General features: G+C 55.0%; 5 protein-coding genes across 5 annotated transcripts; 3 read left to right on the forward strand and 2 right to left on the reverse strand.

Moving 5' to 3' along the window:
• Nucleotides 1-974: 974 nt before the first annotated feature.
• On the reverse strand, nucleotides 975-1,280 carry LOC117008867 (feather keratin 1). The gene has a single exon (XM_033082966.1). It carries the CDS (start codon nucleotides 1,278-1,280, stop codon nucleotides 975-977), a length of 306 nt encoding a protein of 101 aa, XP_032938857.1.
• Nucleotides 1,281-2,970: 1,690 nt separating this feature from the next.
• Nucleotides 2,971-3,276, forward strand: LOC117008866 (feather keratin 1-like). Its single transcript, XM_033082965.1, has one exon. The coding sequence runs from the start codon at nucleotides 2,971-2,973 to the stop codon at nucleotides 3,274-3,276; it is 306 nt and encodes a 101-aa protein (XP_032938856.1).
• Nucleotides 3,277-6,200: 2,924 nt separating this feature from the next.
• LOC117008862 (feather beta keratin-like) lies at nucleotides 6,201-6,506 on the forward strand. The gene has a single exon (XM_033082962.1). It carries the CDS (start codon nucleotides 6,201-6,203, stop codon nucleotides 6,504-6,506), a length of 306 nt encoding a protein of 101 aa, XP_032938853.1.
• Nucleotides 6,507-9,294: 2,788 nt separating this feature from the next.
• LOC117008865 (feather keratin 1) lies at nucleotides 9,295-9,600 on the forward strand. The gene has a single exon (XM_033082964.1). The coding sequence runs from the start codon at nucleotides 9,295-9,297 to the stop codon at nucleotides 9,598-9,600; it is 306 nt and encodes a 101-aa protein (XP_032938855.1).
• A 2,243-nt stretch (nucleotides 9,601-11,843) lies between these two features.
• On the reverse strand, nucleotides 11,844-12,149 carry LOC117008863 (feather beta keratin-like). The gene has a single exon (XM_033082963.1). The coding sequence runs from the start codon at nucleotides 12,147-12,149 to the stop codon at nucleotides 11,844-11,846; it is 306 nt and encodes a 101-aa protein (XP_032938854.1).
• Between the last annotated feature and the right edge of the window lie 2,072 nt (nucleotides 12,150-14,221).

Raw genomic sequence — 14,221 nt, forward strand, 5'->3', positions numbered from 1 at the left:
TGGATGCACATTTTCCTCTATGAAATCCTTGGATAGATTTTCACATAATTCTGCCTCAAGGGGAGGTAAAAAGGAGAGAAAAACCACAAGGAAACTCAAAATCAGAGGCAACATCAGTTTAATGATAAAAAGTCAAGTAGCATTCAGCAAAAACAAAGGGAAAATATATATTAATGAAGGGAAAAGAAGCCACTGAAACCATTTCAGCTGAGACACAGCAAGCAAGACTCCACCTTTCCTTAATTCCTGAGCAAAACCCCCCACAGACTGACAGCAATTAAACCATGTCGGCGTGAAATGCAAACTCAGAGACAAGGAAATTCTTCCAAAGCAGGAGGTTTAAGGATGAAACAGCTTGGACACGCGTCCAGACAGCACCTCCCTCCCTCCTCGTGAGGAAATGCACAGTGAAGGATTTAGGATGGTTCCTGTGAATCTGCACAGAAATCTCATCTGGAACCTCAAGGTTTAGCCTCATCAGCTGCAACCCAATGTCCAAGCTCCCTCCTGGCTCAGCTGTCCCCTGGGGCACCTCCTGGTCACTCACATCAAACCACACTCCCTCCAACCCCACCCAAACCCCCCAGGGCACCACAGCCCCATGGAGCAGCTTTGGTGGAGGATCCCAAAGTGGAAGGAAGTGCAGGAGGCTCCAGCTGAATGCAGAGTGAACTTTATTGAGTGTGCAGACAGAAACAAAGCAGGGGGTGGGCAGGGCCCCGGGCCAGGCTGCCCTGGCCAGCAGTGACCACACCGTGGTCTGCCTGCGGCCGGCTCGGGGCTGAGCCCCTGGGCCAGCAGGGCCTGGGGAGGCACAGGAGAAAGCAGGACAGGCAGAAGCCTCAGTTGACCACGGCTGCCTCCCTCAAGGGGGCCCAAGGCCTGTGGAAACGCTGGCCAGCAGCTCCAGCCTCAGCAGGGCCCCTGGCCTGGGACTGGCCGGGGGAGGCACTCGCTGGACGTGCGGCCCGGCTCTAGCAGGGCAGGCACCTGCGGCCGCAGTAGCGGCCACCAAGGCCGGAGAGCCCCGAGAGCCCAAAGCCCCCCGAGTTGATGGGCACTCCCTCCTCGCTCAGGATGCTGCCCACGGCGGCGGAGGTGGAGGATCCCACGGCGGTGTTCTGGGGGAAGGAGCTGAGGATGGGTCCTGGCAGGGTGACCACCACGGGCGAGGGCTGGATGACCACGCGGGAGTCCTGGCACTGGCGCACACAGGGCTCGTTGCAGCTGTTGGCCAGCGGGGTGGGGCCGCAGGGCCGGCACAGGTCATAGCAGGACATGGCTGTGGTTGCAGGAAAACCTGGGGAGAGGGCAGGGAAAGCAGCCACGCAGTGAGAGGCACAGTTGGAGACGCTGATCCGGGAGAAAGAGCAGAGCCCGTGCAGATGGCACAGCCCGGAGAGGGAGGGAGGGAGGGGAGATCCAACAGCCCTGAGCCCAAAGTGTTCCCTGCAAAGAAATCCCAACATCTCCCACCTCTGCCCAGTTACAAACAATCACAAAACCCCGGTGGGAGCAGGATGGAGGAGAAAGCACTGGGGAGAAGCAGAGATTGCACTGAGGCGCGAGGAGAAAGAGAAGAGGAAGAGAAGAGTAAGGCCCTTGGAGCTCACCTGTGTCACCGAACAGGAGAAGGCAGGAGAGCTGGGTGAGGGATGCTGTGCTTGCTCTGCCTTTTATACTGCCCCACACAGCCCCAGGCCCACAGGCACCCCCAGCACATGGAACGTGTTTACCGAGCTCCTCCCGCATGCAAAACATCCCCATTAGAGAAATGGGGACACTGCAACGCTGCTTTTTCATCTCCCTGTGCTCGACGTGCCCAGTCAGCCTCCCAGGCTCCTTTCAAGTGCCAGGATTAGAGACCAAAACGTGTCCAGGGGCGATGCCACGTCAGCAGGGTAGGGTGGCGCAGCCAGGGCTGGGCAGTGTTCGACATCCCAAAGAATTCCAGCCCTGGCGCTCCAGGGCAGGACTTTAAAGTGTTTGCTGATGATGGGGCCAGGCTCCCCTGGGCCCTGAGGTTCCAGCCTGGCCATTCCCCTGCTAGGGTCAGCTCTGTCCCTCACCCTGTCCGGGTTGGCCATGACCTTGGCGGGTTTGGAGTGGTCATCACTGGATGTGTACAAGGGCAAACTGGACGTGGCACTCAGTGGGGATTGGTCACAGGCTCGATGTTCTGGGAGAGCTTTTCCAATCTCAGGGATCACTGCAGAGGAGGTACAGGCCCCAATCCAGTCCCTGTGTCCAGCAAAGGACACAGGTCTGACCCTGCACATGGAAGTCCTGCCCTGGAGGGGCAAGGACTGGCCCCAGATGGTCAGTGGGACAGTCCCCAGCCCTGGCTGCATCACCCAGCCCTGCTGACAAATCATTTTCCCCTGGAAATGTTTTGTCCTCTAATCCTGGCACTTGAAAGGAGCCTGGGAGGCTGACTGGGCACGTCCTGCACAGGGAAATGAAAAGGCAGCGTTGCAGGGCAAAAATAAAAACACTAATTTTTGTAATTGGGATGTTTTGCATGCAAGATGAGCTTGGTAAACACATTCTGTGTGCAACGACTGTCCCTGGGCCCGGGGCTGTGTGGGACAGTATAAAAGGCAGAGCACAAGTGTAGGTCCCTCATCCACCTGTCCTGCCTTCTCCTGCTCGGTGAAACAGGTGAGTGCCTTCCTCTGCTTCTATTTCTTTTCCTCTGTCTTTTCTGGCTTTGCCTCAGTTATGTTTTGCTGGGACAGCTGGTGATTGTCTCCACTCTCTGTTCCACACTGGAAGGAGGTGGGGAAGGTCTTGTCCATGTTTTTAGGGCCTTCTTGGGGACTGCAATTCCTTTTCCTTTCCATCTCCCTCTCCAGGCTCTCTCTTCTGCCTGGGCTCTGCTCTTTCTCCCGGATCAGCATCTCCAGCTGTGCCTCTCACTGCGTGGCTGCTTTCCCTGCCCTCTCCCCAGGTTTTCCTGCAGCCACAGCCATGTCCTGCTACGACCTGTGCCGGCCCTGCGGCCCCACCCCGCTGGCCAACAGCTGCAACGAGCCCTGCGTGCGCCAGTGCCAGGACTCCCGTGTGGTCATCCAGCCCTCGCCCGTGGTGGTCACCCTGCCAGGACCCATCCTCAGCTCCTTCCCCCAGAACACCGCCGTGGGATCCTCCACCTCCGCCGCCGTGGGCAGCATCCTCAGCGAGTCTGGGGTCCCCATCAACTCGGGGGGCTTTGGGCTCTCGGGGCTCTCCGGCCTTGGTGGCCGCTACTGCGGCCGCAGGTGCCTGCCCTGCTAGAGCCGGGCCGCACGTCCAGCGAGTGCCTCCCCCGGTCAGTCCCAGGCCAGGGGCCCCACTGAGGCTGGAGCTGCTGGCCAGCGTTTCCACAGGCCTTGGGCCCCCTTGAGGGAGGCAGCCATGGCCAGCTGAGGCTTCTGCCTGTCCTGCTTTCTTCTGCGCCTCCCCAGGCCCTGCTGGCCCAGGGGCTCAGCCCCAAGCCGGCCGCAGGCAGACCACGGTGTGGCCACTGCTGGCCAGGGCAGCCTGGCCCAGGGCCCTGCCCACCCCCTGCTTTGTTTCTGTCTGCACACTCAATAAAGTTCACTCTGCATTCAACTGGAGCCTCCTGCACTTCCTTCCACTTTGGGATCCCCCACTAAAGCTCTTCCATGGGGGAGGTCACAAAATCACCATTTTTGGGGTTGGAATGCACTTCCAGAGATTGTGGGGCCCAACCCTCTGCTCAGGTGGGACATCCTTGAGGGAGCTGCTTTAGATGCTAGCAACTTCTCGATGTGTCCAAGGATGGACACCCCACAACCTTCCTGGTCCTTGATTTTCATCACTCTGTAGGAAAATGTTTTCTGGAGCAGCTTCCACGGCTCGTGTCCTGCACAGGACATAATCCCAAGGAGTTGTCACCATTCACTTCTGCCTCCACAGCATCCCTTGTGCCCTCCTGTCCCTCCTGTGGGTGCCAGGTTTGAAGGGACCCACAAATCATCAAATCCCACTCCTGACCCTGCACAGACAGCTCAAAAAATCCCACTCTGTACCTGAGAGTTTTGTCCAAGCACAAGAAGTGACCCTCACTCTACCTGGAGTGGACAGAGGGGTCAGAGAGCATTCCAGGAGGGAATGGAGGGCTCAGAGACAATTCCAAGGATGGATAAAAGTTTGACAAGAAAGTCTCACAGATACGGATGTAAAACAGAAAGATCTTTGAATGTAGAATGTGAACAAGTGTCTGGGGTTACAATACAGTGTGATAAAAGGTATCTATTCTATCACCATCTGTTCAGGGTGGGCGCAGTGATCCTTATCTCTGCTGGAGACACTCGGTTAATGGGCCAGCTGTTAAACCAGGCAGGGCATTGTTCTTTATCTTTTCACAACTCATCCTTGCTCCAGGCAGTTATCTTCTGCTAATGACCATTGAGTCCCACTGTGTGATTGATAAAATCACTTCATCCCATTGGGAGTTGCTCCAACCAGGGGGAAGAGCCCAACATTGCTTACCAAGATAAAAACAGAGGTTTTGGGACACTAAGGGAGCCCTTTTCTCCGATGGACTCCAGAGGAAAATCGGATTTCTCCACATCACCACTGGACACAATAAAGAGTATTTTTAAATAATAAATGAATTGCTGTATCATCTGGACACAATAAACAGCATTTTAAAGATCCACCTGGAGTCCTGCATGGCTCGTTTTGGCTCTTACAGGAGACCATGCCAGGGTGGAATGGAGGGGTCAGAGACCATTCCAGTATGGAATAGAGGGGTAAGAGAGTTCCAGGATGGAATGGAGGGGTCAGAGACCATTCCAGGATGGAATGGAGGGGTCAGAGACAATTCCAGGATGGAATGGAGGCGTCAGAGACAATTCCAGGATGAAATGGAGGGGTCAGAGACCATTCCAGGATGGAATGGAGGGGTCAGAGACTGTTCCAGGGTGGAATGGAGGGGTCAGAGACAATTCCAGGATGGAATGGAGGGGTCAGAGAGTTTCAGGATGGAATGGAGGGGTCAGAGATAATTCCAGGGTGGAATGGAAGGGTCAGAAACAATTCCAGGATGGAATGGAGGGGTCAGAGACAATTCCAGGATGGAATGGAGGGGTCAGAGACCATTCCAGGGTGGAATGGAAGGGTCAGAAACAATTCCAGGATGGAATGGAGGGGTCAGAGACAATTCCAGGATGGAATGGAGGGGTCAGAGAGTTTCAGGATGGAATGGAGGGATCAGAGATCATTCCAGGGTGGAATGGAAGGGTCAGAAACAATTCCAGGATGGAATGGAGGGGTCAGAGACAATTCCAGGGTGGTCTCTGTTGACTCCAGGGTGCTGGGGGCTCACCACAAAGGCATGGAAGGGCAGAGAGCACATGGATCTGTCTGGATCTGGAATTCCTGACTCTTCAGAGTGCCCAAGGTGACAGGGAAGTTTCCACCCGACTCTGATGGAGTCGAGAATTTGGTTATGGAGAGGATGAGGTGACTCCTGTCACAGAGAACACATTTTCAAGCCTGGCTTGTTATTTCACAGCTACAGGAAAAATGCTCTGACCATTCTGAGAATGCTAAAGTGAGGCCCTGGAGGGCAAAGGGCCTGGTGTCCCCTGGTGGAACAGGACACTGCCCAGCCCTGGCTGCATCACCCAGCCCTGCTGATGTGGCATTGCCCCTGGGCACATTTTGGCCTCTAATCCTGGCACTTGAAAGGAGCCTGGGAGGCTGACAGGGCACGTCGAGCACAGGGAGATGAAAAAGCAGCGTTGCAGTGTCCCCATTTCTCTAATGGGGATGTTTTGCATGCGAGAGGAGCTCGGTAAACATGTTCCATGTGCTGGGGGTGTGTGGGGCAATATAAAAGGCACGGCAAGCACAGCATCCCTCATCCAGCTCTCCTGTCTTCTCCTCGGTGACACAGGTGAGCTCCAACCACCTCCACCTTCCTCGTGTCCTTCTCCTTCCTCTCTCTGTCTTTGCCTTAATCTCCACCCTCCTCAGCTCCAGCTCAGCACTTCTCTCCCAGAACCAGCTCCCAGTCTCTGCTCCCTGGGACCAGCTGGGAGAAGCTCTTGGGCTCTTTGGGGATGGAGCTCCCCATCCTTTCTTCCTCCCCATTCCCCGTCCCCTCTCTGGGCTCTGCTCTTTCCCCAGCCGAGGCCGTGCCTCCCATCCTGCCCGTGCCTCCTGCAGGTGCCCCAGCAGCCACAGCCATGTCCTGCTACGACCTGTGCCGGCCCTGTGGCCCCACCCCGCTGGCCAACAGCTGCAACGAACCCTGCGTGCGCCAGTGCCAGGACTCGCGGGTCATCATCGAGCCCTCGCCCGTGGTGGTCACCCTGCCAGGACCCATCCTCAGCTCCTTCCCCCAGAACACCGCCGTGGGATCCTCCACCTCCGCCGCCGTGGGCAGCATCCTCAGCGAGTCCGGGGTCCCCATCAACTCGGGGGGCTTTGGGCTCTCGGGGCTCTCCGGCCTTGGTGGTCGCTACTGCGGCCGCAGGTGCCTGCCCTGCTAGAGTCGGGCCGCACGTCCAGCGAGTGCCTCCCCCGGCCAGCCCCAGGCCAGGGGCCCCACTGAGGCTGGAGCTGCTGGCCAGCGTTTCCACAGGCCTTGGGCCCCCTTGAGGGAGGCAGCCGTGGCCAGCTGAGGCTTCTGCCTGTCCTGCTTTCTCCTGTGCCTCCCCAGGCCCTGCTGGCCCAGGGGCTCAGCCCCGAGCCGACCTCAGGCAGACCACGGTGTGGCCACTGCTGGCCAGGGCGGCCTGGCCCGGGGCCCTGCCCACCCCCTGCTTTGTTTCTGTCTGCACACTCAATAAAGTTCACTCTGCATTCAACTGGAGCCTCCTGCACTTCCTTCCACTTTGGGATCCCCAGCCAAGGCTACTCCATGGGGCTGTGGTGCCCTGGGGGGGGTTTGGGTGGTCCAGGGCCACCGATGGACCTTGTTCACATCTGGGCAAATTGACAACCTGTAAGGGCCACTGAAATGCCATGGGGCAGTGGAGGGAGTGTGGCCCTGTGTGAGTGTGACAGGGTGACCAGGACATGCCCCAGGATGACCAGGAGGTGCCCAGGGGACACCTGAGCCAGGACAGCGCTTGAGCAACTTCCAGCTGATGAGTCAAGCCCCAGCCCCAATGGTTTCTGTTCCAGTTTCATCCTCCTGCCCAAGGCCATGGTTGTTTTTTACCTCTACAATTGCACCTTTCCCTTCCTCCCTTCCTCCAAGCACTTCTCCCAGCCCCTGAATGCTGAGAGAGCCCCAAACGAGTTGAAAGGACATTCAATGCCACTGCCAAAGTCAATGTGATGCCCAATTTTCTTTTCCTGCTTTCTGTGGAGTGTTTGTCTTGGGGAACGGGGTGTGCCTGGCCCTGCAGTGATCCTGGCTGCTCCTCTGCCCTATTTTGGGTGTCAATGTCTGAAATAAAGCGATTCTACCAAGTTCTTCTGTCTCCTGTGGTAGGACTCACAGTTGGGCCAGAGAGAGTTAATGAATAAGGTTTATTTCTTACTGTTGGCATGGAGACCAAGAAGAGAAGAAGGAGAAGGAGATGAGCAGGCAAGAAAACCTGCAGGTGGAAAAATTATTTTTATAAAACATTTGTGAAAAACAGAGGTGGAGATGGTTTTACACCAACGAACGTAATGTTGATTTATTGCAACCAATGAATAAAGTGTAAACTTTGTAGAGGGTGTAAAAGAGAGCCTGGAAGGGATTTCAGTGGAAATTCCATGGATGGAAATGTGGTGTGTGTTTTGAGGGAAATCCCTCTGCTGGATCTGCCCTGTCACACCTGGGGCTTCCTACTGGATTTATTTGTTTGGAGAAACTTTTTCTGCCAAGCTGAGAGCTCCTTTCATCCTCCTGGCTTGGACCTGTGGGATTTAAAATTTTTCTGATGGAGCCCCAGCCTTGCTGGGACAGGAGTTTTGCCCCTTTTGCCATCAGGGCTGTCAGGTGGTGCCCCAGCAGGGCTGCCACCTCTCCTGGGGACACCAGCTTATGTCTTGCCCCAGGAAAAGCAACTCAGAGCGTGGAATCCTTCCCTTGCCAGGCATCTCTGGGGACATCCTGGTCCCTGCTGCTCCCCAGGTTGTGTTTGCTGGGCACTGCCAGCCCTCAGGTGCTCCCTTGGAAATATTCCTGAGTGTTTGGGACCATGGGGAGGGTCTGGTCAGAGGCGGGGGGAGGCAGAAGTGGAGGGATGGCCGTGAGGAATGGAAGAAGGAAGAGTTTTGAAGTGAGATGTTCTCATTAGGGAGTGATTTCTGCAAGATAATGACCCTGACTAAGATTTGTAGTTGGGAGAGCAGCGTCCTTCCTTCTGTTCTGCTGATTGGAGAACTCCAGGCGATGCTGGAAGAGGTGAAAGGCAGAAGAAACGAGATAATTTCTTCTAAAGTCAATGTGAGATCCCAAAAAAAGTTCAAACCCAGCCCATGAAGTCTCTCTGCTGAATAAATTATGTCTAAGGAGGCTTGAAAGGCCTTGGAGTCACAGAGAGCAACGTTGATGGCCAGTCCCAGCCAAAGCCAGCCTTTAATCTGGGTTTATAATAGAAAAACTGCATTTATTACTCCAAAGGCTGAGAGCTGCCTCAGGAGGGGAAGGTGCTGACATCACCTGGAAATACGGCACCACTCCACCCAGCCGGTTGAAACATCAGCCTGGTTCTGGATGAAAAATACCCTAAAAACATTTTGGCCTCTGATGCTGGCACTTGAAAGGAGCCAGATTGGCTGAATGGGCACGTCCTGCACAGGGAAATGAAAAGGCAGAGTTGCAGGGAACATAAACAACCTCGAGTTTACTTAATTGGGGATGCTTTGCATAAAATATGAGCTTGTTGGTAAACACGTTCGCTGTGCAAAGGCGCGTCTGGGCCCGGGGCTGTGTGGGGCAGTATAAAAGGCAGAACAAGCACAGCATCCCTCATCCACCTCTCCTGCCTTCTCCTGTTCGGTGACACAGGTGAGCTCCAAGGGCCTCGCTCTTCTCTTCCTCTTCTCCTTCTCCTCGCGCCTCAGTGCAATCTCTGCTTCTCCCCAGAGCTTTCTCCTCCATCCTGATCCCACCGGGGTTTTGTGGTTGTTTGTTACTGGGCAGAGGGGGGAGATGTTGGGATTTCTTTGCAGGGAACACTTTGGGCTCAGGGCTGTTGGATCTCCCCTCCCTCCCTCTCCAGGCTGTCCCTTATGTGTGGGCTCTGCTCTTTCTCCTGGATCAGCGTCTCCAGCTGTGCCTCTCACTGTGTGGCTGCTTTCCCTGCCCTCTCCCCAGGTTTTCCTGCAGCCACAGCCATGTCCTGCTACGACCTGTGCCGGCCCTGCGGCCCCACCCCGCTGGCCAACAGCTGCAACGAGCCCTGCGTGCGCCAGTGCCAGGACTCCCGCGTGGTCATCCAGCCCTCGCCCGTGGTGGTCACCCTGCCAGGACCCATCCTCAGCTCCTTCCCCCAGAACACCGCCGTGGGATCCTCCACCTCCGCCGCCGTGGGCAGCATCCTCAGCGAGGAGGGAGTGCCCATCAACTCGGGGGGCTTTGGGCTCTCGGGGCTCTCCGGCCTTGGTGGCCGCTACTGCGGCCGCAGGTGCCTGCCCTGCTAGAGCCGGGCTGCACGTCCAGCGAGTGCCTCCCCCGGCCAGCCCCAGGCCAGGGGCCCCACTGAGGCTGGAGCTGCTGGCCAGCGTTTCCACAGGCCTTGGGCCCCCTTGAGGGAGGCAGCCGTGGCCAGCTGAGGCTTCTGCCTGTCCTGCTTTCTCCTGTGCCTCCCCAGGCCCTGCTGGCCCAGGGGCTCAGCCCCGAGCCGGCCGCAGGCAGACCACGGTGTGGCCACTGCTGGCCAGGGCAGTCTGGCCCGGGACCCTGCCCACCCCCTGCTTTGTTTCTGTCTGCACACTCAATAAAGTTCACTCTGCATTCAACTGGAGCCTCCTGCACTTCCTTCCACTTTGGGACCCCCAGCCAAGGCTGCTCCATGGGGCTGTGGTGCCCTGGGGGGTTTGGGTGGGGTTGGAGGGAGTGTGGCTTGGTGTGAGTGACCAGGAGGTGCCCCAGGGGATCCCTGAGCCAGGAGGGAGCGTGGACATTGGGTTCCAGCTGATGAGGCCAAAGCTCGACGTTCCAGATGAGATTTCTGTGCAGATTCACAGGAACCATCCTAAATCCTTCATTGTGCATTTCCAGCTGCAAGGGATTGTTTTTCTTTCCTGCATCCAAGCACAACATCCAAACCCTGGAGCACAGGGACATGTCCCAGTGCTGAGGTGACATGTGGCACCCAGGGCAGGTGTGCAGAGGGAAATGTGAGTCCTGTGCCAGGCATTGGAATGGACTGAGGATGGGTCACTCTTCTGGAGGAATCCCAGAAAACTCCAGGTTGGAAAAAAGCTCCAAGATGAAGTGGCACAGCAGATTTCTGCAGATCCACTCCAGACTCCTTCAGGACATGGTGACACACACAATGACTCCTCAGCAATTTGTGTTTCTGACCACAGGGCAGTTTTGATGTGGGGCAAAATGTTTCCACTGCTGTGGGAAATGGGTTTGTAGAGAGTTCTCAGGGTATGACACATCTGTGTGCAAACCTGGAGATAGGTTTCTTATTAGAATTCTAATTAGATTTAGAATTAGAAATACCATGGAATAGACAATGCCTCTCAGTGGTCCCATCTCTGGGTCAGAAAAGTATGGAAGGGAATTACAGCTGCCCTGTGAGCCAGAGAGGGTTAATGGATAAGGGTGAGGAGACTGAAAAGAGTAGAAAAAAAAACATATAAATGAGAAAAAACCTGCAGCTGGGAAAAGTATTTTTAGAAAAGTTTTGTGAAGAACAGAGGTCGAGATGGTTTCACATCAATGAAAATGTTAATTTACTGTAACCAATGAATAAAGTGTAAAGTTTGTAGAGAGGATAGGAAACAGCATGCTGTTGTAATAAAAAATATAAAAATTCTGAAGTGTAGTGCATCCTTTCATATGTCAGGTCTGCGCCAACAGCAACAGAAAAGGGCAAAATCCAACACCCTGCTCCTTCTGGGGCTGGGAACATCCCTGGTCACGTCACTGTCACCGCTGCTCGCTCTCAGAGGGGGGATCATGGTCCCTGTGAGTCCATCCCTGTCCCAAATCCGGGTTACACCCACCCTCAGCACATCCCTGATCTGTGTCCTGGTTCGGATGCCCTCTGGGCACCTCCTGGTCACTCAGAGGCACCTCCTGGTCACCTGGGCACCTCCTGGTCACACTGGTCACCCTGAGGCACCTCCTGGTCACCCTGGGTACCTCCTGGTCACTCTGGGACACTTCCTGGACACCCTGGTGCATGTTCTGGTCACCCTGTCAGACTCAGGGCCACACTCCCTCCCCTGCCCCATGGAATTTCAGTGGCCCTTGCAGGTAGTCACCTTGCCCAGCTGTGAGCAAGGTCCATCAGTGGCCTTGGACCACCCAAACCCCCCAGGGCACCACAGTCCCATGAAGCAGCTTTAGTGGGAGATCCCAAAGTGGAAGGAAGTGCAGGAGGCTCCAGTTGAATGCAGAGTGAACTTTATTGAGTGTGCAGACAGAAACAAAGCAGGGGGTGGGCAGGGCCCCAGGCCAGGCTGCCCTGGCCAGCAGTGGCCACACCATGGTCTGCCTGCGGCCGGCTCGGGGCTGACCCCCTGGGCCAGCAGGGCCTGGGGAGGCGCAGGAGAAAGCAGGACAGGCAGAAGCCTCAGCTGGCCACGGCTGCCTCCCTCAAGGGGGCCCAAGGCCTGTGGAAACGCTGGCCAGCAGCTCCAGCCTCAGTGGGGCCCCTGGCCTGGGGCTGGCCGGGGGAGGCACTCGCTGGACGTGCGGCCCGGCTCTAGCAGGGCAGGCACCTGCGGCCGCAGTAGCGGCCACCAAGGCCGGAGAGCCCCGAGAGCCCAAAGCCCCCCGAGTTGATGGGGACCCCGGACTCGCTGAGGATGCTGCCCACGGCGGCGGAGGTGGAGGATCCCACGGCGGTGTTCTGGGGGAAGGAGCTGAGGATGGGTCCTGGTAGGGTGACCACCACAGGCGAGGGCTCGATGATGACCCGTGAGTCCTGGCACTGGCGCACGCAGGGCTCGTTGCAGCTGTTGGCCAGCGGGGTGGGGCCGCAGGGCCGGCACAGGTCGTAGCAGGACATGGCTGTGGCTGTTGGGGCACCTGCAGGAGGCACGGGCAGGATGGGAGGCACGGCCTCGGCTGGGGAAAGAGCAGAGCCCAGAGAGGGGACCAGGAATGGGGAGGAAGAAAGAATGGGGAGCCCCATCCCCAAAGAGCCCAAGAGCTTCTCCCAGCTGGTCCCAGTGAGCAGAGACTGGGAGTTGGGTCTGGAAGAGAAGTGCTGAGCAAGAGCTGAGGAGGGCAGAGATGAAGGCAAAGACAGAGAGAGGAAGGAGAAGGACACGAGGAAGGTGGAGGTGGTTGGAGCTCACCTGTGTCACCGAGGAGAGGACAGAAGAGCTGGATGTAGGATCCTGCACTCACTGTCGGTTTTATACCTTGCTGGCCACCCCCGGGGCCACCCTTCTCTCTCAGGATATGTTTCCCAAGCTCATCCTGCATGGAAATCACTCCCTTCCAAATCTCAACCTTTGATTTGGTGCTGCAACGCTCCTTCCCCGTTTCCTTGCTGGTGGCATTCCCCATTCCAGTCTAAAACCTCGTTTTAGGCGACTTAATTAGAGATCAAACGCTGCTCATGGCCGGCTTTGTTGATTCAGGTAATTTAATTTATGGCCATCTGTGTTTTTCCTCCTCTGTCTGGCACTTTAGTCACTGCCTCGTCTGTCTCGTGGCCATTTCCAAATTAAAACGATGCCAGACTCATCCCAGATCGCTCCACATTCACCCAGCATTTGCATGTTTTTGCCTAAATGTAATTGCAGCTATTTTCCCCTGTGTTTTCAGATTGTGCCACATGTCTGGTTTGAATCTCTCATTGAGAATGAAATGCTCGTTTAGGTGAGATCCTAATTAGGTCACAAATCCTGCGTGGCACCGATTCTTTTAGTTTTTCAGACAACATCCAGTATTTTATTCCAAAAACCACTTCATGGTTCATACTTTATTGTCTCACCACCTTCAACTTTTGTAGAATCTCCAAGCGCATTTAGTAACAAAAATCTGAATTTTTTTTTAAATACAGGGGGTTTTTGCCAAGTCAGCTTCAAAACTTGAAGCTCTTTTTTGGGAATAATTCCCCCTTGACCCTCACAACAACTTTGTAAATTCTCCAGGAGTCGGTTTTCCGTCCCTTTTTCTGAACTGAACTCTGTTTCTCAGTTAAAATAAAACATTTAGCAGCTGGCATTGGATTTGGGCTACTGGGCAAGTTGCTTCCCTGGCCTAATTAGGGCTGGAATGTGCTCAGGTTTTGTGTCCTGGCAGCACAGTTTGGAGGCCAGGATGACCACGGGGGTTGGTGGCATCCCTGCAATTGCTGGGACACCTAATTTCAGTTTATTTGTGGGCATAAATAAAAAAGCCAAAGCCAGAACCCCAAATGCTTCGCTCAGGTGGTGCAACCAGCAATCATTTCTGCTCAACTCAGATAATTTGAGCGGGTAATTTTGGCTAACCAAGGGGAGGAAGTCTCCAGCTTTGATTTTTCCGCCCCAAAACGTTTCTGAGCAGACAAATGTTTAATTTCCTTCATTAAAGCCAAGCTCAGCACATCGTGACTGCAGCAAAACAAGAATTAAACTGACCATGAAGAGATAAAAGGATTCAAGCAATAATTCAATCCCCAGACTGGGGGTTTTATTTTTTTAAATTTTTGAATTATTTCAAGATTCCAGTTCAGCAAAGAACCGAATTAATTGGGAACGCAAGTTGTGATGATTGAGGCTGAAGAAATTATCAATTCCAGGCCAGGTTGGATGGGATATTGGGCAACCTGATGCAGTGGGAGGTGGCCCTGCCCATGGAAGGGGTTGGCACGAGCTGATCTTTCAGGTCCCTTCCATTCCGTGATATCAGAAACAGTAGGAATTTTTTAGGAAGTATTTTTTTAATTAAAAAAAAAAAAGGACATTTCCCTAGAAGTATCAGAAGCTCCATCTCTCATTTAGCTTCATCCCTAAGCCTCCCAGGTGTCTGTCTGCACAACAATTGAAGCTCCAGTTTCTTGAAAGAGAGCGACTTCAAAGCCAATCCCAAATATTCATTAAATCCTTGAGACACACAAAGTGCATCAGCCATGGAAATATTGCA

This window comes from Catharus ustulatus, chromosome 30 (assembly GCF_009819885.2).
Source record: "Catharus ustulatus isolate bCatUst1 chromosome 30, bCatUst1.pri.v2, whole genome shotgun sequence".
Classification (NCBI taxonomy): domain Eukaryota; kingdom Metazoa; phylum Chordata; class Aves; order Passeriformes; family Turdidae; genus Catharus; species Catharus ustulatus.